Here is a 27,944-nt window from a genome sequence, read left to right as displayed (position 1 = left end):
TCAGGCTCGTTGGGCTAATGGGGTGATAATTCCCAGGGTCTGTAGTAGCTCCCCCTTTATGGAGAGGGATGACTGTAGCAGTGTGCCATTCTGTAGGGACAAAGCCTGAAGTGAGACTGTGATTAAATAGGGCATACAGGTCTGGTGTCAGTTCACTTTGTAGTTCATGTAGAACATAGCCAGGGATATTGTCGGGTCCCATGGAAGTTGTATTCTTGGCCTTGGACAATGCAGCTTTAACCTGTGCTGCAGTAATGCTGGGTGCTTGGCATACTTCTGGTATTGTGATTAGTCCTTTGGGGGGGGTGTAAAGTTGGCACTGAATCTGTCAGCCAATGTGTTGGCAATATCTGTTCGCTCAGTATAGGAGGTACCATTGTGCAGTAACTCAGAGCAAATCTGTGTATTGCCATGGAGATTCTTGATATAACTGTAGAAGGCTTTGTGGTTGTTTTTAGTGTCTGCTGCAATTTTGCCTTCATAGCTAGCTTTAGAGGTTTCGATGAGGGATATCAACATTTTGTTGAGGCTAATAAGGGAGTTTTTCCAGTCTTGGGACACCACCTTTTTCTGCAACAGTTTCTTCCTTCTGTTGTAGAGTTTGTTAATGGCAGGGGGCCACCAGATTGGCTTCCTTTTTTTGGAGGAGAGCATCTTGGTTTTATTAGGTATGGCTAGTTCCATGCATTTATGTACGTGATCGTACAGTGCATTGGTGTATGATTTGGCAGCCATGCACCTATTTTCCATTTGCATGGGTGCTATGAAGTTAGCCACCTCTGTTTTTAGGAGCCCAAAGTCAGTTTTGGAGAAGTTTTTCATGGTGGTTACCTTTGCTAGTGGTGTGGGTGAGATGTGGATTTCCATGGTAATTAGTTTGTGGTCGGATCTAACCAGGGAGGAATTGACTATTGGTGTTGAACAACAGTTGCCCATGTTAGGAATAACCAGGTCAAGGATGTTGCTTTCTCTAGTGGGGTTAAGAATGAGCTGTTCCAGCGCATTGGAATTAATGAATTCCAGGAAGCGTTGAGCAAGTGTATTGGTGCTTGAGTAGTTTTCCCAGATGATGGAGGGGTAGTTGAAGTCACCCAGTATGAGAATGTTGGGTTGGACCATAATAGTTTCCAGCATGCTTAGGAATGTGGAATGCGAGTCTTGGGACATGGTTGGGGACCTATAGCAGGCTAAGACCTGAATCACCATCTTACCCACTGTTGTACCTGAAGTATCTCCGATGCATTATGCTGGGCTACTAGTTTGGAGGTGTGCATATCCTTTATGAATATGGAGACGCCACCGCCTTTTGAGCTTTGGTCCATTTTCTGGGGCCGAAAGGTGTGGAATGAGTTATAGCCTGGTAACGCAGGGGTGCTTTCTGCTGCTTTAAACCAGGTCTCCATTACAGCACAAATGTTGATGTTCTCCATTTTGAGGAGTGCTTCAAGCAAGTGCATCTTGAGATTTAGACTTCTAGCATTGAGCAGTATGACCCTCAGATTGCATTTATTTATAGCTGTTATGGTGGTAATTTGGTCTTTGGAACACCACCTAAAAAAGGCACTATAGGGGTGGCAAGAGCCTTAGCCAGTATCCAGAAACCTAGGCAGGACAGATGCAGGCCATCTCTGGCAAAGCTTCGAGGCCTGTCAGTCATGTCATCCCAAGCAGACAGATACTCGATCCCCTCACAATGACACCAGAAACTTAACTGTTGAAGTCAATCATTTTCTGCTTGTACTGTGGTATCATTCTGGGCAATATAATCCAGAACTGTGTTATTACATCAGTGCCCAATGTCCACTGCTTTGTATTAGTTACTGGCAAAGAAATATGATAGTCTTTACTAAGCTTCTAGATGGCTGTACTAACTCATAATACATATTTCATTTAGTAATTTATAAGAAAATAAAACATGACTCAGACTTGAGAAATGGTCAGGATTTTGCCTTTTACTTCTGTTAAGAAATAGAATCTTTGCATCTTGCATTATTTTTCCTTTTCTTTTCTTACCTTACAAGTAAAATCCACAAGCATTACTACTGACATTACAATTAACATGTTTACTATTATATATTTTTTTACTTCTTCAATCATTTTTTTCTTTCCTGCATGTTTGTATGTGCATATATTACTCTCTCATAATTTTTTTCTCCAGTCACATATCATCACCCTTCCTGGAATATTCCATGGCGGATTAGTAAAGTAGAAGTTAAAAAAAATAGAAATTGAAGTTATAGAGTGCCTGCGAAGCGAAGGATTTGGTGTAGAAGGTCTAACACACGTTAGATCACAATATGATGAAGGGAGTCCCCAAAGTGAGGAAAAGCAGGAAGTTCAGGAAACATTTGAAGAATAAATATGGACATGGGAAAGAAAAAGAGATTTAATATGGTGTAATGTTTATGCAAAGGAGAAAGCAAAACTAACCAATACAAAAAGAGCAGCACCAAAGATATTTGAGGAGAAATACAGGCAAAGGATTCCAGACTTGGAAAACTTTACAAAACAAAAATAAGAAAGAAGAAAAGTAGAAAAGGAGATCAGTAATGGAAAAGTTAACGAAATAAAAACTGAGGTTATGGAGTACCTGCAAAGTGAAGGATTTAGTGTAGAAAATCAAATACAGAAAGCACCACAACAGGATAAACAATGGATATCCAAATTAAGGGGAAACCAGTGGAACAGGAACCAATTGGTCGAATGCCATATGAAGATATTTTGGAGCCTTCCACAGGAAACCAGTATAAACATTCACTTGAAGTTGGACAGTAAGGGAAGGAACAAGAAACTATGAAAACTCTGATATATTCAATGTTGACGAGTGATAGGCCAGTGAGTTCCGATATGACAGACCAACGGATGGGCACAGGATGAAATTGAAGAGAATGTGCCACAGGAAGATGCTATAAAACTTTTTATAGAAGGCCCGCAGGGAATGGAAAACAAAAAATGTACCCTCATTTTAGAACATTTTAGAAGAAAATGAGCTAAGAGAAGAGTTGCTTGATTTAATAGAAATAGACATATTAAAATCAGTGAAAGAAACAGACTGCAGAAGGTCAATAAAACCCAAAAGTCAGACGTTTGATAAAACAAATGAATACAGTAATTAAGACTGTCCATAGAGATCCGTGTGAAATAACAGAAGTAAACAGGATATCTTACTGTGCAGATAAATTAAAAACTGATAAAGGTTTACCACAAAAACACAGGCTAGTAAGAGAAAGGAAGGGGAGAAATTGAATACCACCATGGAAGTATCGAACAGAAAAAACTGTAAAGCAATTAAGACAAGAAGTGTCACTGTTAGAAGAATATAGAAGAGGGAACAGATCAACAAAAATACTAAGAAAGATAGACACAATAAAAACAATGTGCAGTATTAGAACAGATCAGGATCTATCATGCACTATTGCAAATAACAAACTAAAAATTTCAGCACAGGCAGAAAAACTTAGAAGATACACAGATAAATATAAAGGAGAAGTACAAAATAAGCAATTTGGTGATGACCCAAAAAAGTTTTATAGAGAAATGGTAAACAAAGTAAAAGGAATTGAAAGACCAGCAAAAAAAGAAGAAATAGATACATTTTGGAGAAATATTTTTGAAGATCATGTGAAACATAACAAAGCTGTTAAATGGATAGAAGAACTAAAAGAAAGAGTAAGAAGTTTAAAGATGCAGGATATGAAATGGTTTGAAGTAACAGCCAGAAAGATTGAAACAACGTTAAGAAAAGACTCTAATTGGAAAACCCCAGGCCCAGATGCAGTACCTAACTTCTGGTTAAAAGTATTAACATCTTTGCACAAAGATTTAGCTATGAGTAAGAACTATTTATATGCACACCCTGAACAGACACCAACCTGGCTAACAACAGGAAAAACAATGCTCCTATTTAAGAGTGAACCTGCAAGATACCCTAAAAACTATAGACCACTAACTTGCCTTCCGATGATGTATAAACTATACACTGGAATTGATGTCAACAGAGTTTATAGTAATTTAGAAGAAAACTCAATTATAGCAGTAGAACAAAAGGGCAATAAAAGAAAGTCATATGGAGCAAAGGATAATTTTTGTTAAATAAAGTCATAGTGGAGAATTGTAAAAAGGGGAAGAATCTAAGTATGGGATGGGTTGACTATAAAAAAGCATTTGATACTATCCCACATTCATGGATAAAAGAGTGCTTAAAAATGTATAAGACAGACCCTACACTGACCGATTACATTACAGTGACCATGAAACAGTGGCAGACCAGACCACTTTGCAATTAAGCCATGATAAAGGACAAATTATTGTTCCAGGGATAAAATTTCAAAGGGGGGGTATTCCAAGGTGACTCTCTGTAACTGCTATTATTCTGTATTGCCCTTAACCCATTAAGCTGTTTATTTAACAGCTAAGGCCATGGCTAGAATTGGGCTCCTAGAAAACAAGAAAGTGTAAACACTTCTCATCTTCTCTTTTTGGATGATTTAAAACTGCATAGCTTATCATATGAGGAACTGAAAGCACAACTGCAAGCAGTCAAAACTGTTTCAGATGATATAAAAATGTCGTTTGGTCTTGATAAATGTGCAAAAGCAACCTTTAAAGCAGGAAAACTGCAGCACCAAGAAAACATCAGTTTGGAACAAGAATGTGATATAAAATAACGAGCAAGAGGGAGTGCATAAATATTTGGGAATTGATTAAGGATCTGCAATAAAACATGATCAAATGTGAATAACACTTAGTAAGGAATACTTGTGAAGACTTAAATTTATCTTGAAAACATTGTTGACATCTAGGAACAAAATTCAAGCTATAAACCATTTTGCTCTTCCTGTCCTAACTTACAGTTTTGGAGTGATTGACTGGCCACAAAACATGCTGGATAGATTAGATAAGGAAACAAGAAGGATGCTTCATGCTCACCAAATGATTTATAAAAATCAGTGCATACCAAGATTACATAGGAAGCTATTGAAGACTGGGTGCGGGGTTGGGGTGGGGGTGGAGGGTGAGAGAGGCACTTAATGATCTAAAAAGGGCAATTTTTTATAACTGTTTAGTACCACAACATAGGTTCACTTGGAGGACATTTTAAGCTTAGCCAATTCCCTTTTGATGCTTGAATTAACATTTCCTGACTGGTCTTACCTATCCCATGGCTGATAATTGTATATTAGCCCTAGTGAGAATAAATGTGATCATACCATAGATAATTTGAGGGGACCCATGTAAGGGATGCAGCATTTAGAAACTGCCTCTATCCATTAGTGGCATGAGGGGCAATCCTGGAGTACATTTTCTATTACCCATCTTTAGATCCAAGTTGCATTTGAATATTGACAGATGAGCTTTGTTTTATTTTTATGGATGGTCTGTCTGGAACAGTGGTAGCCTCTGTGATATATATCCATCTCACCACAACATTCAGTTTAGACAACTGGACTGAGTGTTTCTGATGTTATTTGACTTGTTGATGTTCAGTAGGTCCAACTGTATTAGGTCGGAGGATGCCTTGTATGCCAGACATGTCACCTCTAAGCACTCTGTAGGGTATTGAGTATAGTAATAAATCTTTGAGGAGGTCCATGCAAGACCTATTGTTTAGGACTTGTTTCCTTTTAGTAAGGTATCTCTAACGGTATTCCAACTGTTGCATGGGGCTGGACAGATACATGCCAAAGTGGGGATTATACAAAATGATTGACATAATGAGAGCTTTGTAAAGGGGGACAACATCATCTGTAGATCTAGTCACAATCAATTTGTTTATAAGCTGTGCAATATAGAAAGGCTTTTTTATGACATTGTACACACAAGTTCCCAAATGCCAAACAAATGGGTCAGTCTTCAGAGGACATTGTCATGATTTTGACACCAGTTATTATTTGGGACAAACCTTCCTGCATGATGGCTAAGTCATTTGGGAATTCAATAACGGCTTCTAGCTTGCAGTCATCTCAAATTTAGCCAGCTCTTGAGATGTATATGCCAAACAGAAAAAGTCTCAGCACTGAACTCTGGGGGACTCCATTGGTGACTGGTCTCTTCCACTATTTTGATCTCCTGCATCCTGTGAGCAAGCTGGCAATTCAGCTAGTGATGTAAGTATTTGCTCCTACAATATTCATCTTTTGTACTACACCTGAGTAGGGGATTGTGTCAAAAGGCTTGGCCAGGTCAAGGTAATGTGTTGTGAACTGTTTTACCTTCATCCATTGCTTTGGTAATAAGAGTAAAGCTTAAAATTTGCCCATGATTTTGAGCCTTTCACACTTTCCTCTGGGCTCTTTTCAAACATTATTTGGGGCATACATACATGTATGCATTCTTTGATTCACCTTCCTGATTGTATTGAATTATATTCCTTGCATAATACAGCACCAGTTATTAGAATGTGTTTTAAATTTATAGTTTTGAACAGTCTTCTAGTAAACAATGAAACAAAATGTATGAACCAATAATGACAAAACTAAAAACTACCCATTTCAGAAAATTTCAAACATAAAAGGCCACTCAAACTTCTGTCATTACAATAAACCAATATCAGTACCTATGCAAAATGTGTGCAGAAGTAAGTAATCTAAATAATTCCACATTAAAGGGATCTGTAACTAATGAAGAGGTTGCTGCTAGGAAACAACTTTATATTTCATTGTTTCATCTACAAATAAAGTGCCTGTTGCCCTTGAAGAATACATTTCCTATGATACATTAAAAAATGATAAGCAAGTAATATTGCAATAGGGAATATTATTAGGTATTAGAAATCCAAAAGACTTGGAGAAATTAAAAGTGTATCACAATTGTTGCATCCAATATTTTACTTCTTCTGTTATTAACACCCCTAACCCACAATATGTTTTATATCCTACTGAACATACAGTCTTTATCTCCACCAAGCGTATTATTTATTTATTTATTTTTTATGTAGCACTCTTCTAAAGCTGGGGAGTTGGCATAATGGTTAAGGTGTTCACTGCACAGACTCAAAGTACAGGATTTGGTTCTCACCTTTGGAGTGGAAATTGACTATGCTTAAAATGGCTTCAAGGACAGCTAGTCTTGTACTTACCTATGAAGATCTTGAACCAAGTAAACATAATACATCCATCTTTTTCTTCTTCCACCATTCAACAATCTTTAAACCAATCACTTAATTTATTATACTATTGACATTTATTCCCAAAATAGCTAAATCACCCCTTTCCCATTTTGTATGTTTTGTCCCTCCTGTTCATGTATTTGTCGTTCTCCTTCTCTCGCCTTCCAATAGATTTAACTTCTGCTCTTGTTCTTCCCTTGTTTCTGAGTGACCATATTCCTCTGTTTTACTCGCCATCCCATAATACTTGTTTTCTGTTTGTATCTGATGCTCTTCTGCTATTATTCCTTCTTGCTGTTTTTCTTCACAGCACACCATCAATCCCCTTTTTTTCCTCATTTTCTACATGGGGTCAGAGTATCACATCAACTGTTACCATCTCTCCTGATTCACTGCCACTCATCTGCATTCCTAGACAATCATGCCTGACTGTCCATAATTGCTGGATCCATCCATTTTCTCTTGTCTTCTTCCTGTCTGTCCCAAATCAGATTGTCTTCAGATCCCCTGAATATGTACATGAACCACCATAGCCTGTTCTCTCTCTCTGACCTTCTCTGTAATTAGAGCTACTTGGGCTTCTGACCTGATGTCCTCATTTCTTTGCCTGTCCCACAGTGTGTATCCTACCACCCATCTCAGACACTTCATCTCTATCACCTCTAGCTTCCTGAACAGCTCTGCCTTCACAGTCCAAGTTTATGAACCATACAATAGTACTGGTTGCGCCGTCTTTGGCATTCTTCTGTGAGACTGCCTCAGACACTCTGTGCCATTCGGCTACACCCTTCTGATTGAAGCTGTTAATTGTTCCACTGTTTTCCCTCCTACATTTGCTCTCTTTACACCTGTCTTATTTGTACTCAGTTTCATCTTGTGTGCCTTCAGCTTTGTTTTCACTTCCCCTATCATTTGCTGAAGTCCTTTCTTCAGAGTCTACCTGCAATGCCACATCATCTGCATATAGCAGCTTTGTTGATCTGTTCCTCCTGATCTGTTTGATAATGTAATCCATCGCCAGTATAAACTGCAGTGGATGCAGACCTGAATCATGATGCGCACCCACTTCCACTGGGAATCCTTCTTTGAGACAGAACTCTGTTTGCACTTGTGTCATTGGGTCCTGCTAAATAACCTGCACTATTTCTGCCAGTGTTTCTGGGATTTCTAACAATCATAGAACTGTCCAAATCAGCTTTCTTGGCACCTTGTCATGTGTGTTCTCCAAGTCTAGGACTGCCCATTTGGACTCCTTACTTATCTTTAACTTCTTCTCCACTATTTGTCTCACTGCAAGTATCAAGTCAGCTTTGATGCATCCTGATCTGAATCTAAATCATCTCCTGTCTTACTTTCTACTACTATATGTATTCATTTGTCAATGACCCTCACCAGAACTTTCATGTGTGACAGGAGTTTAATGCCTCTGTAGTTCCTACAGCTGTGAATATTCCCTTTGCTTTTGTATACTATCACTAGAATGCGTATTCTCTGATCAACTGGGATGTGCCTTTCTCTCCATGCCTCTATGAGTTCGCTCAGGAGACATTTTTCTTCTAACTCTCTTGCTCTTGTATGCCATAACCTCATCTGAGTCTGCTACGTTCTCCAGCTTCATTTTTCTTAGTGTTGTTCTTAGTACTTCTAGGGTGGGCTCCTCTTCTTCTTTTATCATAGGCTGTGTTTGAGTTTGTACAATTTCTGTGGAGTGTTCTCCATTCAGAACCTGCTGGAATTATTCCTTCCATTTGCCTTTGATGTCATGTGGACTGATGAACAGGCTGTTTTTGCTGCTGCATCCTTAATGAAGGCTGTCTGATGACTGTCTTCTTTATCTTTCTTCTTTGCCTTGCAACCTGATAAAGTTTCTTTGTGCCATTTTCTGAGTCACTTTCCAGAAGAGTGCCTCTGATGCCTCATTCTTTGCTATTGGAACAGATCTCTTAGCCTCTTTGTTAGATAACCAGTATTCCTTCTTAGCCTGGTCTATCTTTTCTATCTCCCACTTTTTTCTTTTTTCTATTGATGATTTCCAGGACCTCTGCATTCCATCACCAGTTTATTTCTGTATCTGTCTCAACTGGCTATCTGTTCTATAGTCCTCAAGCATGCTGTTTTGAGGTGTTGCCATTTTTCTTCAACTCCATGTATTTCTTATTCTTTCTGAGATACTAGAACCATGGGATGGTGTTTCCAACTTCCAGGTCTGCAGCCTATTCTCTGTTGACCTTAAAGCCTTCCTTTGGCCACTGTTTGCAGCTAATTGTGGCAACCAGTGTTTTATGCTGGGAGACAACTGTTTCACTGGGGGTGACTTTGCAATCACTGATTCTACCACAGTCCCATTTCCTTACTAGGAGGAAGTCTACCTGAGTTGTATTTTGGAACCTGTTGATTGTGATCATGTGATTATCTCTCTTGTTGAACCATGTTTTCAGCTGATTGTGGCAACCAGTGTTTTATGCTGGGAGACAACTGTTTCACTGGGGGTGACTTTGCAATCACTGATTCTACGACGGTGCCCTTTCCTTACTAGGAGGAAGTCTACCTGAGTTGTATTTTGGTGACTTTGCAATCACTGATTCTACGACGGTGCCCTTTCCTTACTAGGAGGAAGTCTACCTGAGTTGTATTTTGGTCACTCTTGTATGTGATCTTGTGATTGTCTCTCTTGCTGAACCCTGTATTGGTCACCATCAAGCTATTTCCTAGACAGAAATCTAGAATGACCTCTTCTTCGTTATTTGTGTTTCCCCACCTATTTCTACCCAGATAACCCTCATGCCCTGTTTTGTCTCTCCCAAGATGTGCATTTAGGTCCCACATTATCAACACCAACTAATGGTTGTCCTGCTTTATCTTATAGGACCTGCAACTGCTGGATGAATTCACTCTTTCCCTCACTATCACAACCCTGCTGTGGGAATATGATAAGATTATGAATTCTGCCTTATCCCTCCACTGCACTCTGATTGCTATTAGCCTGTCGCTAATTCTGCTGACCGCCTCTTACTGTCTTCTGAAGCCTCTACATCCTCAGAATTATAATATCATTTTGAATCTGACCTCTCCCTAAGTAGTAGACTTTGGATCCCAACTGACTTTGCTGTACTGCCCTTCCATCTTGTCTACTGGAGAAAGATGATGTCCACCCTCCTCCTTACCATCATGTTATCCACCTGCAAGCTACATCCTGTCAGTGAACCTATATTGAGTGTAGTAATCCTTAGTTCATACTTGGCAGATTGATTGGTTTCACCTCCAGTTTTTACTCAACACAGCTATCTCGGGTAACCCAAGCTGCACAACAGGACATTAAATAACAAGGGCTGCTGGGCTTTATGGTGGGCGCACACTAGTCAACTGTGACACACAGGAACCACACACAGTTAGCATGGAGCCCTGACAAAGGTCAGAGCCTCAACCCAATCATCGCTGGAAAATACCCATGCCCATTTTTGGCAACATTAGCCAATGTGACCAAATCTCTCAGAGGCAGTTTTTACACTGTCAAGTGGCTAACCTGGACATGGCATGTAATTTGTGGTCTCCTGTCTAGAGGATGCTGTGCACCACAGCTGATACCCAAACTGGTTGTTCTATACAAGGGTTCCGGCATGTAGCTCGCAAGACATTTCCCTGTGAGCTACATCACCGAAACCAATTGGCTGCAGCAGCAATTTGCCATAGAGCAATACGGCTGAAAAGCATAGCCGCTGAGCTGTACACTATGCAAAGTAATCCTACAACTGGTGGTGATCCTTACAGACAGCTGCTCGGCCGTATTCTAGCAGGGACGGCTGTACTAGATGTGTACCACGTTCTGTATTTTTATGGAAGGAATTAGTATGGCTGTCCCTGCTAGAATATGGCTGGGCAGCTGGCTGTAAGGATCGCCACACAGAAGGCCCTCCAGCCGAGAATCGAATGGGAGAACCTCTTGCTGTGAGGTGACAAAGCTACCTGCTGCACCACCACGGCCTATGGCTTTAACACGAGTATGAATTTAATGTAGCTATAAAATAAATCTTCTACTGCTTTTAGCTATTGACCTTTCCACTGTAACATGAGCATACTGTAGCAACAACTGAGGTGCAATATTCAGATAACATTCAGGTTACTTCATCTACTGATTGGACTGCTCACTTGTACATCTTTGTGGATAACACTTATTGTGAATGACAGCATGATCTAGTAACGTCACTATGCATTCTTAATTTAGATGTTTTTCTTTGCAGTGGATTATTATTTGCTTTGATGACTGTTCACTTCATATGACTGGTCTACTGACTATTGTGCTTGTATCCCTAGTCACCATATAGTTTTGCTAAGACTGTGAGTCTAAGGAATGTTGCTTTGACTTCTTTCCATTGTGCACCATGTTTTCTTGCAATAATTTCATACTGAATTTTCTTGCCTTTATGCACAGGTTGTGGCTTCAAAGGGTCCTTGGACCAGCCCACCTACTTAGTTAACAAAAATAAAATAGATGCAGTTTCGTAATGTAAGACCACTAAAGGGTGTAATGCGATAAAAAAGTGAATGCAAAACTATGTAACTAAACCAAAACAAATGTTAAATGACCGACTGTACTAAAAAAAGCAAACAACAGAAAAAACACTCACTTGTTAGAAATAACCAAGGAGCAAAAACTAAGTAAAAAACACTGTTTAATGTTAAGAGTACTTGTTCTTTTTCATTATTAGAACTTCATCAGAACTTAAAAATGTAACTTTGAAGTTAATATAATTTCCAAAGGATCACGTGACAAATTACAAAAAAACAGTGTCATAACCCTACCTCATAAAGAAACAAAACAATAAATGTATCATTGACTTACCGCATAAAATGATTCAAAGTTATTACAGACAGAAATAATCTCTTTTTGTACAAAAAACATATTTAAATATAATACACATACACACACACACACACACACACACACACACACACACACACATTTTTAATAAATATGTTTTAATAAACAGTTAATATAAATAATCTCACTAAAACCCAGACTCTTGGCAGATGATAACCTTAGCTGTCATCAAACTTCTTTAACTTCCAATAAATTATTAATGTTCCCTCCCATATCTAAATCCTGAACATGATCGATTACAAGAAATCAATTTTTTTTAAATTAGAACAAATACTAGCATGTCTAGCTAATGCATTAGTGTAATCTTTGTTCTCAATTGCCAGTATGTGTTCATAAATATGCTTAAAAAGTTGTCATATGTACAACTGGATGCTAAATAAACCACTGCTAGGCATACAAATAAACTATAGATGACAACATATTTCAAAGTTAATATGTCTGGCAACCACACTAGACCCTGCATTAAGAAATCTACATTGTTTACAAATATTACATGGGTTATTACCAGACAGTTTAGATGCAGAAAAAATAATAGTATAAAGTGACTTTTAGAAGATATCTTTAATGTTTCATGTCTTTTTAAAAACAGAATTAGGTTGGGGACCTACAATATTAGTAAGGTCATAATTATCAAGAATTATTTTCCAATTTTCAAACACAAACTGTCTAATATCAAGTCAAATCCACTGAAACAGGCAAAGGAAATGCATTCAAAAATGGACTGTCATTAGAACCAGATACTGTCTGATGAAACCATGCATAAGAATAGGACTGAATTTTGATTGTCTTTGCCATCTAACTTCCTCAAAAATGTAAAATTCCTTATTTACTTGAGAGCATATGTATCTGTGTAATATATATAAAAAATATATATATATATATATATATATATATATATATATATATATATATATATATATATATGGTTCCCATTCAAAAATCCTGAAACAAAATGAAAACTGATGTCATTGTGTTCATGTGTTGGTTTTAGGTCTGTTGTGGGGTTAGGTGTGTGTTGTGGGTTGGTGTTATTTTGAGGTGTTATTGTAAGTTTGAGTTAGGGTTTTTAGGTTAAGGTTAGTTAGAGTTAGGTTAGTGATAGGGTAGTAGTGACAAATAAGGTACAAAGCGGTGGAAGGAGTTAGGAGGTTAGGGGTTAGGGTCAGGTGTAGTGAGAGTGTGTTAGGGTTAGGTAGTAGGGGGGTTGTTAGATATTGGTAGATTTTTAGATCTTTATAGTGAGCATTTATTTATTTTTGTTTTTTTTGTTTTTTCTTTTTTTTTTTGTTTCTTCATTTTTTTCTTCTTTCAGGATTTTTTTTTTTCAGGATTCTGAATTTTCAGGCTTTTGGTTTCAGGATTTTGATTTTCAGGCTTATGATGTTTCAGGCTTCTGAATGGGAACCATATATATATATATATTTAACATTTGTATTAAAGTTTGCATATAAACTGACCATGTATAATATTAAATTTGGTAAAATTAGGATGGTGACTGTTATAATGTAAATAATTATTAACAAAAATATTACAATGAAACATCCTTACATCAGCATCTAAGGTTGCAGATAAATCTAAAAACAAAATGTACTGTGTTACCGATGTCACCTAAAATGAAATGCAGAAAACTGGTGCTTTTATTTAAGTGATATATTACGGCTAGTAAGTTATCTTTACCACTGTTCCACAAAATAATAAAATCATTGATGTACCTCTTATAAAAAGACATGTAACAAAACAGTGGATGTTTCACCAAAACTGTTCCACCAACTTATCACCAAATTACCAAATGCTGGTGCCATCCTAGCCTTCATAGCTATACCTTTCATCTGCTGAAAAATATTTTTTGAAACATTAAAAAATTGTTTTGTTATACATGGTCTGTTAATAAACCTAGATTATTAATGTGAATTTTATCAATTTTTTTGAATATGGTTAAGTATTGTCTTACATATTCAATACTTAAATTTTGTTCAATGGCTGCATAAACAGATTCAACATCAACAGTAACAAGAAACATTTCAGTAACAGAAAATTCATAATTCTTTAGGAAGTCCAAAAAAATCCATGAATCCTTCAAATAAAATTCAGAATCTTGTACAATCAGTTTAAGAACATTATCTAAATATATAAATATGGATTCAGTTTTACAGTGATGAGCAACAACAATTGGTCTAAATGGAGGGCAAGTATTATTTTTATCTGTTTTTGGAATACAAAAATCATTCCTGTTTTAGGCCATTCATTTTTCAAAAAAAATATAAGTCTAAGTTTATATAACCTTGATAACGTAAATCAAACAAGCAGTTGTCTATGATTCTGTATCTTTGTGTTACAAAAACTTTATCTACACATTATAATAATTAGAATCTGCCGATATTAACTTCATTTCGCCTAAATATCTCTCTGTGTTTATTATAACTATTCCACTGCCCTTACTAGCCTTCATAATTCTGACATTGGTGTTTCTTTGTAAAGAAACTAATGCCTCTCTTTCAACTTTAGAAAGGTTAAGCAATCTGTTCGATTTTTTTATTCTGAAGAAGTAATCTAAAATCCTTTTCAGATGTCCAAGAAAAAGCTTATAATGTATTTTTAAGAAGATGATTAAATGCACATTGTTTTTTAAAAACTCCAATATCCTCAAAAATCACTAAAAAAATTATGTAAAATAGATTGCAAATTTAATTTGCATGTATATAACTTAAGTTCATTAAGTAAATCTACTATATTATCTTTACTATATTAGCTCACTTTGAAGGAATGAAAGATAAACTTTTTCCAAACCTTGAAGGACAATACCACTGAAGGCATATAAACTTAATTTAAAAGCAAGACAGATGTTTATCTGTTTTTGCAGCACCTGCCTCTGCTGCGTCCCCTGTTCTTGTTCTTAGCCCTAATCAAATGACTTTGTGGGGATACAGCTTGTATGTTTACAAATTGAAAAGGGGCACTGGTATCAGTGTTAAAGTCAGAAATGTCCATAGCTATTACTTCACTCTGCTATGTATTCTGTATTGTTACCAACATTAGTACTAAGTACTTGATTAGAACATCGTAAAAGGGGTAGAAAATCTCTTTCAGAGAAAACTGGATGATCAGTGCAGTCAAGTCCACTGCTGTCAACATTAGTTTGAGTTTGTTGTACAGCATTGTTATGATTCAAAATAACTTTCTGTTGATTAGAATTTAGCAGAGAACATGCTTTCTTGTTAAGAGTATGCAGTAATGCCCATGCTAAGCTTTTTCAATTTTTTCTATGTGATAGTGGCAACATGTTTAATAACAACACCATCATATCTATTCTTCACGAAAGAAAAAGATGGAGAAGTCCTAATGGTTGTGTTTGTGTTGTAAATCAACGGTGCATTTATAACTCTGTTTCTTTAAATAGATGTGGCAGGGTTATGTCACTTTTTTTTGTAATTTGTCTTGTGATTCTTTGTAAGTTATAATAACTACAAAGTTACATTTTTATAATGTTCTGATGAATTTCTAACAGTAAAAAAGAACAAAAACACTTAATTTTTGCACTTTGAGTATTTCTAACAAGTGAGTATTTTTTCTGTTGATAGCTATGTATCGCCTTGAAAATTAAGAATTCCTTTACATGTAACTATTCTGCTTAAAAATCCTCTCAGCACTGTGTTTTATGCATAGCTTACAAAAAAATCAAATCATTAAACTAATTATTAAGCAGAAGCTATATTTTGAAAAATAGCTTTTGGATGTGTGTGGTTTAGTACAGTTTTTCTCTTTGATTTTGTAAGACGTTGAGAGGTAATATGTCTTTCCTTATTTTATATGAAAACACATTTCTACATATTTGTACAGGACAGGAATTTTTAATATCTTTTTAAAATGTTGGAATAAGAAATGTAGAAATATCTTTCCTGATTAATATTAAGAAATGTGAATTATTTTTGAAAGGACATAAATCAGAAAGGACATTTACATAAATGCATTCTGTTATTGGTAGCTAGACCAAATTACCGCACATGAAGAGTTTTCTGATTATTTCTGTTCATCAGTATAAGTGGAAAGATAGATTTTACAATTATCATTTTTACCTTGAAACAAATCTTTAAGTTATTAGACTGTCACCAGGAATGGTGCAGTATGGAGGTGTCAGTTCTTGTTTTGTAAGCAAGGTAGTTGTGTTAGCTTTTGTTACTATTTCTAAGCTAACAAATGTAACAAATCATAGTTGCAAAAGCAATCATTTCCTACCCCGTGTGTTTCATATTAGATTAGTTGACTGACGAATTTCAAGCGGAAAACAATCAGGCATTTTAATAGATGGCCGTTTTGGGCCAATTTCTAGCTCTTTTAAGTCCCCTGTATAAAACCCGCTTTGGCACAGTTTTTGCGCTTGTTACTACTCAGCCAAGCTCCTCCTGGTCCTGCAGAGTGGTGCTAACAGCAGAGAGGCTAAAAAAGCGACTGCTAACCTGATAAAAGTGTTTTTTTTTCCTGCTACTACCTGGGCAACTGTCCGATCTAGATATACTGCTTCTTGTACTGTTTTAAAATGTTTAAAGGGTTTTTTTGTACCTGCACTTTTAAAGTTTGTCCTGTTTGTTGCATATACCTGTTAAGGCTACACACTGAAGTGCGCTAGCCTGTGTTACATATTTATTGCATTTTCCTACTGTTTGTTGCAAAAAAGAAAAAAAAAAATTATCCTTGTTTCCCGTCTTTTCTGACCTAGAGTAGTCCAAATACAGGCTTTGCTGTATTCTGGACTTTTGGAAAGTTCCTGTCTTGCCCATTTCCTTTCTTGGATAAAGGGAGGCTTCTTTGTTCACTAGTGGCAGTGGGGAGCTTAGAGCAGCCTATCTATCCCTGGAGGAGTGTTCCCAGCACAAGAATCTGTTAGTCTATTGGCCATTTTGGGACAATTTCTAGCTCTTTCAAGTCCCCCTGTATAAAACCCGCTTTGGCGCGATTTTTGCGCTTGTTACTACTCAGCCAAGCTCCTCGTGGTCCTGCAGAGTGGTGCTAGCAGCAGAGAGGCTAAAAGAGCGAATGCTAACCTGATAAAAGTGGGGGTTTTTTCCTGCTACTACCTGGGCGACTGTCCGATCTAGATAAACTGCAAGTATTTCTGCTTCTTGAACTGTTTTAAACTGTTTAAAGGTTTTTTTGCACCTGCACTTTTAAAGTTTGTCCTGTTTGTTGCATTTACCTGTTGAGGCTACACATTCAAGTGCGCTAGCCTGTGTTACATATTTATTGCATTTTCCTGCTGTTTGTTGCAAAAAAGAAAAAAAAAATTATCCTTGTTTCCCGTCTTTCCTGACCTAGAGTAGTCCAAATACAGGCTTTGCTGTATTCTGGACTTTTGGAAAGTTCCTGTGTTGCCCATTTCCTTTCTTGAAAAATGGGAGGCTTCTTTGTTCACTAGTGGCAGTGGGAAGCTTAGAGCAGCCTATCTATCCCTGGAGGAGTGTTCCCAGCACAAGAATCTGGTAGTCTATTGGCCGTTTTGGTCCAATTTCTAGCTCTTTCAAGTCCCCCTGTATAAAACCCGCTTTGGCGTCATTTTTGCGCTTGTTACTACTCAGCCATGCTCCTCGTGGTCCTGCAGAGTGGTGCTAGCAGCAGAGAGGCTAAAAAAGTGACTGCTAACCTGATAAAAGTGTTTTTTTTCCTGCTACTACCTGGGCAACTGTCCGATCTAGATATACTGCTTCTTGAACTGTTTTAAACTGTTTAAAGGGTTTTTTTGCACCTGCACTTTTAAAGTTTGTCCTGTTTGTTGCATTTACCTGTTGAGGCTACACACTGAAGTGTGCTAGCCTGTGTTACATATTTATTGCATTTTCCTGCTGTTTGTTGCAAAAAAGAAAAAAAAACAAAAAAAAATTATCCTTGTTTCCCATCTTTCCTGACCTAGAGTAGTCCAAATACAGGCTTTGCTGTATTCTGGACTTTTGGAAAGTTCCTGTCTTGCCCATTTCCTTTCTTGGATAAAGGGAGGCTCCTTTGTTCACCAGTGGCAGTGGGGAGCTTAGAGCAGCCTATCTATCCCTGGATGAGTGTTCCCAGCACAAGAATCTGACAGTCTATTGGCCATTTTGGGCCAATTTCTAGCTCTTTCAAGTCCCCCTGTATAAAACCCGCTTTGGCACAGTTTTTGCACTTGTTACTACTCAGCCAAGCTCCTCGTGGTCCTGCAGAGTGGTGCTAGCAGCAGAGAGGCTAAAAGAGCGACTGCTAACCTGATAAAAGTGTTTTTTTCCTGCTACTACCTGGGCGACTGTCCGATCTAGCTAAACTGCAAGTATTTCTACTTCTACGCTTTGGCGCGGCTTTGTGCGATTTTGCACATAGCACACCATCGGGCAGATCCGCTTAATTGGGTTTAAACCATTCTCGGCTCCACAAAGTCTGCTCTTCACTTTTACCCTTAGAACTGATCTAGTTCTCATAATAAACACCCTATTCCTACTCTAAAGCCTGGCACTTGCTCACTAAAGTGATTATATAAGTCAGCACTAAAAAATTAAAAGCACTACACCCTCACAAACTCCCCTTGAGTACCTTGCTCCCCATTGGCCCTTTTTTTCAATTATAAAGGAATTGCCAATACTATTCTAGCATGTCCAAAGGTCAGTTGTCAATCTCCTCTCCAGTCCAGCTGGTGAATCTGGGAATCTTGAGGCAATGTTACAACTTCCTCATGTACACAGTCAACCTTCTCCTCCTCCCAACAAATTCCAACACATGTGAGAGATGCAACCATATAGCCAACCTGGAGGCTAAGCTCTCTCAACTCAGTACTGGCGTAACCAGTCAGGAGGAGAAGGAAACCACACTCACTACAATTCCAGTCTCACATAGACTTACCACGACAGCAAACCAAACACATAAACACACAAAAACATACTCGGAGGCTCTAAATGAAAATCTGCCTAAGCAGCAGAGACCTCCAAGGCAGACACCCAAGCAACAGCTACCCCAAAACAAAACACATGCAACACACAGCTCACAAAGTCAGTGTGCCAAACAGTCACAGCCCTTAAGGCTAAACAACACACCTGATACACTTGTAATAGGTGACTCTATCGTCAGGCACACTGACATCCCGCTCACCAGGCTGAACAAGGAGAAGGTCACGGTGAGCTGCCTGTCGGGCGCTAGGATCCGCCACATAACACAAGCACTCAGGTCATGCCAAGGCAAGTACAAATATGACTCAGTCATTGTCCATGCTGGTGTGAATGACCTGAGACATACCTCCCTGGTCTACATGAAAAGAGACATAGAGGAGCTCTCTGAGCATGTATCCCAGGCCGGTATGACCCTGACCTTAAGTAGCATCTTACCCTCACCAAGAATGATGCCACAGTATGAAGACAAGATCATCAAGTTCAACAATTGGCTTAAGTATTGGTGTCATTCAAAGAGGATCCAATGCCTGTCAGCCTGGGATGACATGCTCGACAAGCCACGATGCTTCGCTAGGGACACCTTGCACCTGCCACCCCTGGGCTTCCGGATATTGGCAAAGGCTCTTGCCACCCCAATTGTGACTTTTTTAGGCAAGGCTCAAAGACAAACCCACCTCCATAAGTATCACAAGGGATAAGAAACTAAGAATAATGCTACTCAATGCCAGAAGTCTAAACCTCAAGATGCATGCGCTCGAAACTCTCCTTAGCATGGAGAACATCGAGATCTGTGCAGTAACAGAAACCTGGTTCAAGGCTCCCGAGAGCACCCCAGCACTACCAGGTTATACCTCATACCATGCTTTTTGGCCCCAAAACTTGGACTGAACCACAAAAGGAGGGGGAGTATCAATATTCGTCAAAGATACCCACACCTCCAGGTTGGTGGCACAGCACGAAGCATCAGAGACTATCCATGTGCAACTAACAGTGGGTAAAACTGCCTTCCAGTTTATAGCCTGCTACAGACCACCCTCCCAAACCTAGGAACCCCACTCGGCCTTCCTGAGAACACTGGAAAATAGGAAGGTCTCTCCAAACACCATTATATTGGGTGACTTCAACTACCCAGATATAGACTGGGAGCATTACTCTAGCTCCAACACCCTAGCCCAAAGGTTCCTAGAATTTATAAACTCAAATGATATGGAACAACTTGTTACCACTCCCACAAGAGGGGAAAACATACTGGACCTGATCATCACCAACATGGGGGCTCTATGCTCCAGACCAGAAGTGTATCCCTCACTGGTAAGATCAGACCATAAACTAATCTCACTGGATATTCACATCCCGACTCCACCCCCTGCCCAGAAAACCACAGTGAAAAACTTCTCAAAAGCAAATTTCACACTCCTGAAAACCGAGGTGGAATCCTTCAAAGCCCCTGGGCCTGTGGAAAATACGGCCCAGACCGCAGAATCCTTTATAAACGCATTCTATGAACACCTTCAGGAATGCATGGATCATGCAATCCCAAATAAAACCAAGACCCAATCCTCCAAAGGCAGGCGTCCTGTCTGGTGGACCCCAGCCATAAACAAACTATACAATAGAAGGAGGAAGCTACTACATGATAGAGCAAAATCCCAAAAAGGGAAGGCATCTCTGATCAGTATTAGCAAAAAACTATGGGCACTCATAAAATCGTCTAAGGCCAGCTTCGAGAGAAAAATTGCACAGGACACTAAGGATAATCACAAGGCTTTCTTTAGTTATGTTAGGAACCTGGGTGGGAATTCCCAGATATGCTCAGAATTAGCCCAAAATAACAAAAAAATACACCAAACCCACAGACATTGCCAACATCCTAGCTGACAGGTTCAGCGCAATCTTCTCCCCCCCTCCCCACCAAAAGGGCAAATATCTATCCCAGCAGACTGCTGCCCCCCTGACATCTCAGATGCTCAGGTAAGAGCCGCCCTCTCCAAAGCAAAAAACACAGCATCAATGAGACCAGATGGTGTCCCGGGCTGTGTCCTACATGAACTCCAAGAAGAGCTAAACCCAAACATAAAACTACTGTTCAATCTCATCCTTACTACAAGATATGTACCCAAAGAGGGCGTACAGCAACAGTGGTCCCTCTCCACAAAGGTGGTGCCTCAACGGATCCTGGAAACTATCGCCCCATAAGCCTGACTAGCTTGGTCTGCAAAGCTATGGAAAGGATCATCATGGACCTCATAAATAAAGATATTGGGGACCTACAGACACTGGATCCTACCCAGTTCGGCTTTGTTAAGGGCAGATCCTGCCTCTTAAACCTGGTTGATTTCCTTGAAACAGTCACCAAGGCCATTGACGAGGGGAAGGTTGACCACAGCCTACCTGGACCTTGCAAAAGCCTTCGATACAATACCCCACTCGGGCATTATAAATAAGCTCACCAGCTTAAATATAAACCCCTATGTCACTAGATGGGTTGGAAACTAGCTCAAGGACAGAACCCACATGGTTAGAATTGCTGGAGCCATGTCAGACTCCAAACCAGTTACAAGTGGCATCCCACAAGGCTCAGTCCTGGGACCTCTCTTGTTCGGTATATATTTTTCGGAGGTACAGGCCAACACGGAAGGACTGTGGCTGACCAAGTTCGCAGATGACTGCAAACTAGGCACCATAATTGACTCTCAAGCTGACACAAGCATCCTACAAAAGGGCCTCATAGAAACAGACAACTGGTGCCAGAGCCATGGCCTCAAGCTAAGCGCCAAAAAGTGTATAGTCATCCCCTTTGGCAAAAACAAAGTGCCCACAAATTACCACATAGGTGGTAATCCATTAAGTATGGAAGAAGTAATTAGGGACCTGGGGACCCAAGTTGATAGCAATCTCTCATTTGAAAACCACGTGGCCAAAGAGGTTAGAAAAACATTTTATATAGCTCACCTAATCATGAAGGGATTCACATCTAGATCAGGGGAGGTCATCGTGCCTCTTTACTCATCCCTCATCAGGCCCATAATTGAGTACAATGCCCCTTTTGGGATGTACCTTACCAGACACCTGCAGCAACTGGAAAGACCCCAAAAGTACCTCACCAAGAGGATCAAAGGGCTGAAACAGATGCCATATGCTGCCTGGTTAAAGAAACTCCAGCTCTACTCAGTGGTATACCGCCTGCTCAGAGGCGATCTGTGCCTGATGTATAAAGCCATGTCCAACCCAGAATTAATGGACATGCTGCACCTCAGAAAATCCAAATCTCATCGAGCTATGCGCTTGAGAGACTTGAACCTCAGCACTGAAATAAATAGGACATGCTGGAGGGAAAGATTCATAACCCAGAGGCTCCCTTCACTCTGGAATAAAATCCCAGTCCAGGTTAGGCAGAGTCCCTCATTGACTCTCTTCAAGAGGAATCTTGATGAGTGGATGGGAGATCGCAGGTTTACCCCGGGTATCACTTCTGTGTCGCTGTTAGACAGAGGCACAGTATACTAACCTCGAAAAAGGGCATAGCAAAATTCATTTAAAATGGGTGGCGAAAGCCAAACACACTCTGGCTAGGCTTATAAATGCCCTGGGCAGATAGCCTAGTATGAACCTATGAACCTATGAACCTATGGACCTATAGCATACAACCAAATAGCCATATGAACCAATTAGTGTCAGTATACTATATCAAAAATTGCAAATGTTTTTAACATCACTTTATGTCAAAATGTAGTGGAATCTGAAGCAATATTTGGCACACATCTTCACAAAAACACATTCAAAATTATTAATGCTTAAATAAATTATAAAAATTGATTATTTACCATCTGATGGCATCAGTGAAGTTATATTTTTGGTACAGTCATCATCCTCAGGCTGCAAATAAAATATTAATATTTAGTCACATATTATTGCTGCTAAAAATAACTATAAATGATTGTATGAAATCCATGAGTTCAGCAAAACAGGTTACAGGATATAATATCCTCTGTTTTAGTATTCCAGCCTTATCATCGTCATGTATTTAGCTATCATTTTTGTGAGATAGTATCCACAAATTTATTACAATAAGACACAACCATTCAGAACTCAAAATATATGGTTATTATCAAGCTGCTAGGCTTCATTTCTTTAAGCATAGGAAATTCAGCAGTTTGCCATAATTGTATATTTTGTAGTGATAGTTGATGCCTCCCCCCCAACAACATGCAAAGTCAGTTTATAATACCAGTTTACCGATGTCATATCCTCTGTTGTCATTGCACTGGCAGTAGTGCATACTCAGTTAAAATAATACACTCTAAACATGCTGTATCCTCTAGGCTTAGCTTTGACTGCTGTACTCCACAAATGCATACTGCACAGCAGAGCAAACCATTTAACCATACCAGTGATTCCAGATCACAACTCTCAAAAGATACATGATTCTTGGAACATGTGAAACAACATTACACTTTTATGAAAAGTTTGCACCAGTTAATAAAGATTAGAAAATGGAAATAAAAATATGAATGGCACAAAAAAGACATTATGGCCCACACAGTGTGGCTACTAACTAGTGGATAAGTTGCAGATGTAATGAATGCTATGCAAACCACAAGTTATTTTTTACCTCTGTCATATAAATTGTTCTATATCTGTTCCATGCATTTCTAACACCAGCACATTTGATCTTACAAACTCTTCAGACAGGCTGCTTCAGTTACACACTATACTTTGTCTGAAAAATATCTCTGTTGAGCTATTCACCTTACACCTTACATCTTCAGACTATCTCTTATTTTTGTCATGCATTTGAGTACCTGCTTGGGGTTATTGATGGGCTCTCTATTGAAATATTGGCACTCATAATGCCTAGTGCTGACATGCCAAAAAAAGATCAGAAATGCAGGAGAAGAGCAAATCTCAAACAACTCGTATTCTTTAAACTTATTTTTTTCAGCCCACTGCACCCTCCAATGTGAATGTGTGTGTATGTGGGGGGGGGAGTAGATGCTGGGGTTGTAGTTCTAGGGGGAAAGACTATGATTTAGGTACTGTAGCATGAGCCACTGCATGAAGACCACATGCTCACATGTAACACAGTCTGGCTGAGTGTCATGGAAGTAAAATCATTCCATTGCCCAAGAAAGCACCTGCCACAAGAGCAGTGGGTGCAATGGGCAGCAGATGATCTTCTGTGACCATACAGGCATATGGCATGTATATCCTGGAAGTGGATATGTCAGATAAGGCCTTCAGGGGAACAGGTTGGGTGAAAATGGAGCTCCAGATAAATGCTGTTGTGGATACAACTGCCTAATATTGCAGGTGCATTTGAGAGTGTCTGACATGATATTACATACAAGGAACAGAGCACAAGAGATAGCTGATATGATGTCTGCCACCAGGGCTGATCCCACATATTTTTTGGAATGTAATGAGTTGCCACACTTTAAAAATTCCCTGCAAATACCGGGTGAGCAAACTAGTGTAAATAAGGAAATGATCTTTTTGAGATATGATACACAATTGGGTTTGCCAAGACATTGTAAGGCCTTGCTGAGTGTAATTATGGTGGCTGCCAAAAAAAACAAAACAAAAAAATCACCATGAAATGGAAATCAAAGTCTAAACCAACTGTACTAGAAGTAGTGAAAATAATAACAGAGATAAAATAACTAGAAATGGGATCTTTAGAAAAGGGTAAGAGCAAATTACAAATAAAAAATGTGAATTGTGGGAACAATACTTACAGGATACTGTTTTGGAGAAGGAATGAGGTTTAAAAGACAGCAAGAGTTGAATGAGCTATGTAATGTTTGACTGACAATGTCATGATAGATTATAAGTGATATACAATGTTTGCAACTAAAATATGTCAGTATGGTTTGTCTTAATTTATATAAATGTATGATTTCCTGTGTTATAAGTGATAATTTAATAAAGATGCGGCTTGTTTAAAAAAAACATTGTTGCAATTGACCTTGGGTGTTTTAGATTAAAAGTATGTGTATATATATATATATATATATATATATATATATATGTGTGTGTGTGTGTGTGTGTGTGTGTGTGTGTGTGTGTGTGTGTGTGCGCGTGTGTGTATGTGTGTGTGTGTGTCTGAGTATCTCTCTCTCTCTATATATATATATATATATATATATATATATATATATAGATAGATAGATAAACACAATGTATTACTCAAAGTCAAGGTTCAATCATTTTATTTTTTATTTATTATTTTATTTTATTTTATTTTATATTTGTTAACCGGGAAAGTCCAACTGGACACATATCCATTTTCAGCGGAGGCCCAGGGAGAAAAGTTCCAATAGCATGTCATAAAGAAATTACACAAGAATATCATACAGAGATATAGGTTCCATAGAAACATAAGTTATGTATAGATTAACAATTCCTTTAGTAATATTGATATATGTTATATCAATGTTGGTATGTTGATAACACAGTTATTTGAAATCCATACTCACCCAAACTACTCCATACTGTGTATAATGGTTAGTGAAATTGTGTTTAATAAACAAATATGCAGAGCTGGGTTAGAGTTAGGATTAACAGTAGCACACATGAGTAAGGGTGGGTATGGGGAATTTATAGGTTAGTACTAGGCTAACTGCCCTTGTGTCCATTTTAACTTTAGCCAATTACCCCATGTGAGAATCAAGCCTTGCACCTTAACTATTATGCCTACTTCCCACTAAATTCACAGCTAACTACTGGGCTAGCTTTCTTAATAGGCCATTGTAAGCCTAACCAAGTTTCCTTCCCAAAGGTAAGGATCAAACTCTGTACCTTGTGTCTGTGAGTCAAACACCTTAACCATTATACCAATCCCCAACTTTGCCAGACAAAGACCTGTGACATGGCTGTATTACCTGCAACTGATTATCTTGTCAAACAACTGTAGCATAGACTGCTGTATAACATAATTTTATTCAGTAATTCACAGAACCTTAATATGATTACAATTGTGAAGATAGGTGAAGGCTGCCAGCCTAGCTAGATAGAATTTTGTAGATAATTATGTTATTTGTAAATATTAATGTAACCCACAGGCTTGTTCTCTTAAATGTTGAAAGACTGTATTGGATGTTGAACTGAAAAAAATGTAACAACAGTGCACTCTGCTGTAAGAAAGCTGATAAGTCAAGCATTTCATGACTATCATTGATCTCTGGGCTCAAAGCTGAGATGTCTGGATGAAGGAATTCTGGCTATTGTTTTGAGACCAGAGTTAATTGCTAGAATTTGCATGTATAATTTCTTTTACTGCTCTGTTTTTTTGACAAGCTGCAAGATCAAAAGGTCTATTAACCTCTTTGTTTCTGTTAGCCTGGGAACCAGAAAGAAATTATGTAATCTGAAATGAATCAGTGGTATTGTGTTATCAATTTAAGGACAGAAAGAATGAGGGCATTTAGCATTTGTCTTGAGTACATACAACTCACCAGCATTCTGCCTGTGTTCTATATGTAAGGTCATTTTAGAACTGTGTTTTCTCTTAGATATACCTAGGAACTAGGAAGATCATATTAGTTTTTCTGTATTGATGTCAGAACTTTTCTACTGTATTATTTTAAGTATGTATCTGTGATCTCTGAGCTCTTGACTAGCCCTGTGTAGTAAGAAGTATTGTCTTGTGTTTTTATTATTTATTATCAAATATTTTTAAACCTTTTAACTGTGGCTGTTTTGTGTATAGATAATTTAAGCTTAAGAGTACATTGCATGTATTTAGTGATATTGTACAAAGCCACTCCAATAGCCTTGCTGTTCAGTCACACTTACTATTTGGATAATAATATTGCACAGTATAATTGGACACCCTTTCATAAGGGTCTTTTAGTAGCTGATAATTATTAGTGGGCGGTGGCAAGTGGTACTACCATATAGTCTGGGTAAAAGGGGCACAGCTGGAGAACCTGTCCCAGCCTTCCCCAGGAGTGTCTGTGTGGTTGTATATAACTCTTATCTCAAAGTATGTGTGTGGCAGCTACTTGGGCAGGGACATGAAGCACTGGTTAGACAGAGAGGGTGCTGGAGGTTTTAGCTTGCCCATTATCCTGAGATCTTGACCCAATAGCTGTTCCAGTGGGGAGTCTTATTGGGGACCTAGGCAGAAAAGGAGAAACCAGCCCCAGACTGACTGTGTTCTCTCTGTGCTCTTAAGGGAGATTGTACTTTACTGTGTGTGTATTTGTACTTTACTGTGTGTATTTATTATCCTTTCCCTATATGGACACCCCTCACTGGTGTTAGTTGTGAGGATTGATGCTCCTTGATTGCTGGGTCAGTGCACGGGCGTCACAACAATAACATGCTGTAATGACTTATATAAAAGTAGAGCAAGGATGTACACCTTGTTTTGTGGCTTACAGAGGCAGAATTGCTGTACCTGTTAATGTTTAACAGCCTACACAATAATGTAACATGGCTATGTGTTGTGCACTTCAGTGACTCACATAGAAATGTTACTTGGTAAGCGTCTTTTTGTGACTCAGTAAAACATGACTAGACACACTGCTGCAAGCACAAATAAAACTATAACATGGCTATTTTACACATGTAAGTAATATGGCCACATAGTGTGCTTCAGGCAGGTAACTTAAGCAGATTTATACCACTTTCACAAAGTATTTTGCTGGGCGGTTCTTTTGGGCGGGGATGACCACAGAGTGTTCTCGAATGCACTAAAAAGCACAAACTGGAACCCATTAAAGGCTCTTCCCCTAGATAATGCTCTCACCTACTTTGACTCTACTTTCACAAACCCGCTCAACTCCTTTGCCCCTCTAAAAACAAAACATACAAAAAGTAACCCTGTACCCTGGTTAACCAAAAACACCTTAGCTACTATGCGACTCTGTGACAAAGCCTGGACACGTTACCATAAAGATAAAACCACTATCACCCTTAACAAATATAAAACACTACAAAATAAAGTCAAAAAAATGTATTACCTCAGACCACAAAGGCTATTTCTCCACTCTCCAAACCAACCACAACACCAATCCCAAACTATTTTGGAAAGACTCTCATCTCTCCTCAACCT

The 27,944-nt window shown here is 38.6% G+C and overlaps 1 protein-coding gene across 1 annotated transcript in view; it reads right to left on the bottom strand.

The window, feature by feature from the left end:
* EDARADD (EDAR associated death domain) overlaps window positions 1–27,944 on the bottom strand; it is a 328,759-nt gene that overhangs the window by 6,506 nt on the left and 294,309 nt on the right. Inside the window, exon 4 of the mRNA XM_044075792.1 lies at window positions 22,711–22,762. Within this exon, the coding sequence (XP_043931727.1) occupies window positions 22,711–22,762 (52 nt within the window). The remainder of the gene's footprint in view (window positions 1–22,710; window positions 22,763–27,944) is intronic.

Source organism: Protopterus annectens, chromosome 1.part1 (genome assembly GCF_019279795.1).
Source record: "Protopterus annectens isolate FY-2018-M chromosome 1.part1, PAN1.0, whole genome shotgun sequence".
Lineage (NCBI taxonomy): Eukaryota > Metazoa > Chordata > Ceratodontiformes > Protopteridae > Protopterus > Protopterus annectens.
The sequence above is the reverse complement of the archived record's forward strand: the minus strand, read 5'-3'. Positions and strand labels throughout refer to the sequence as shown.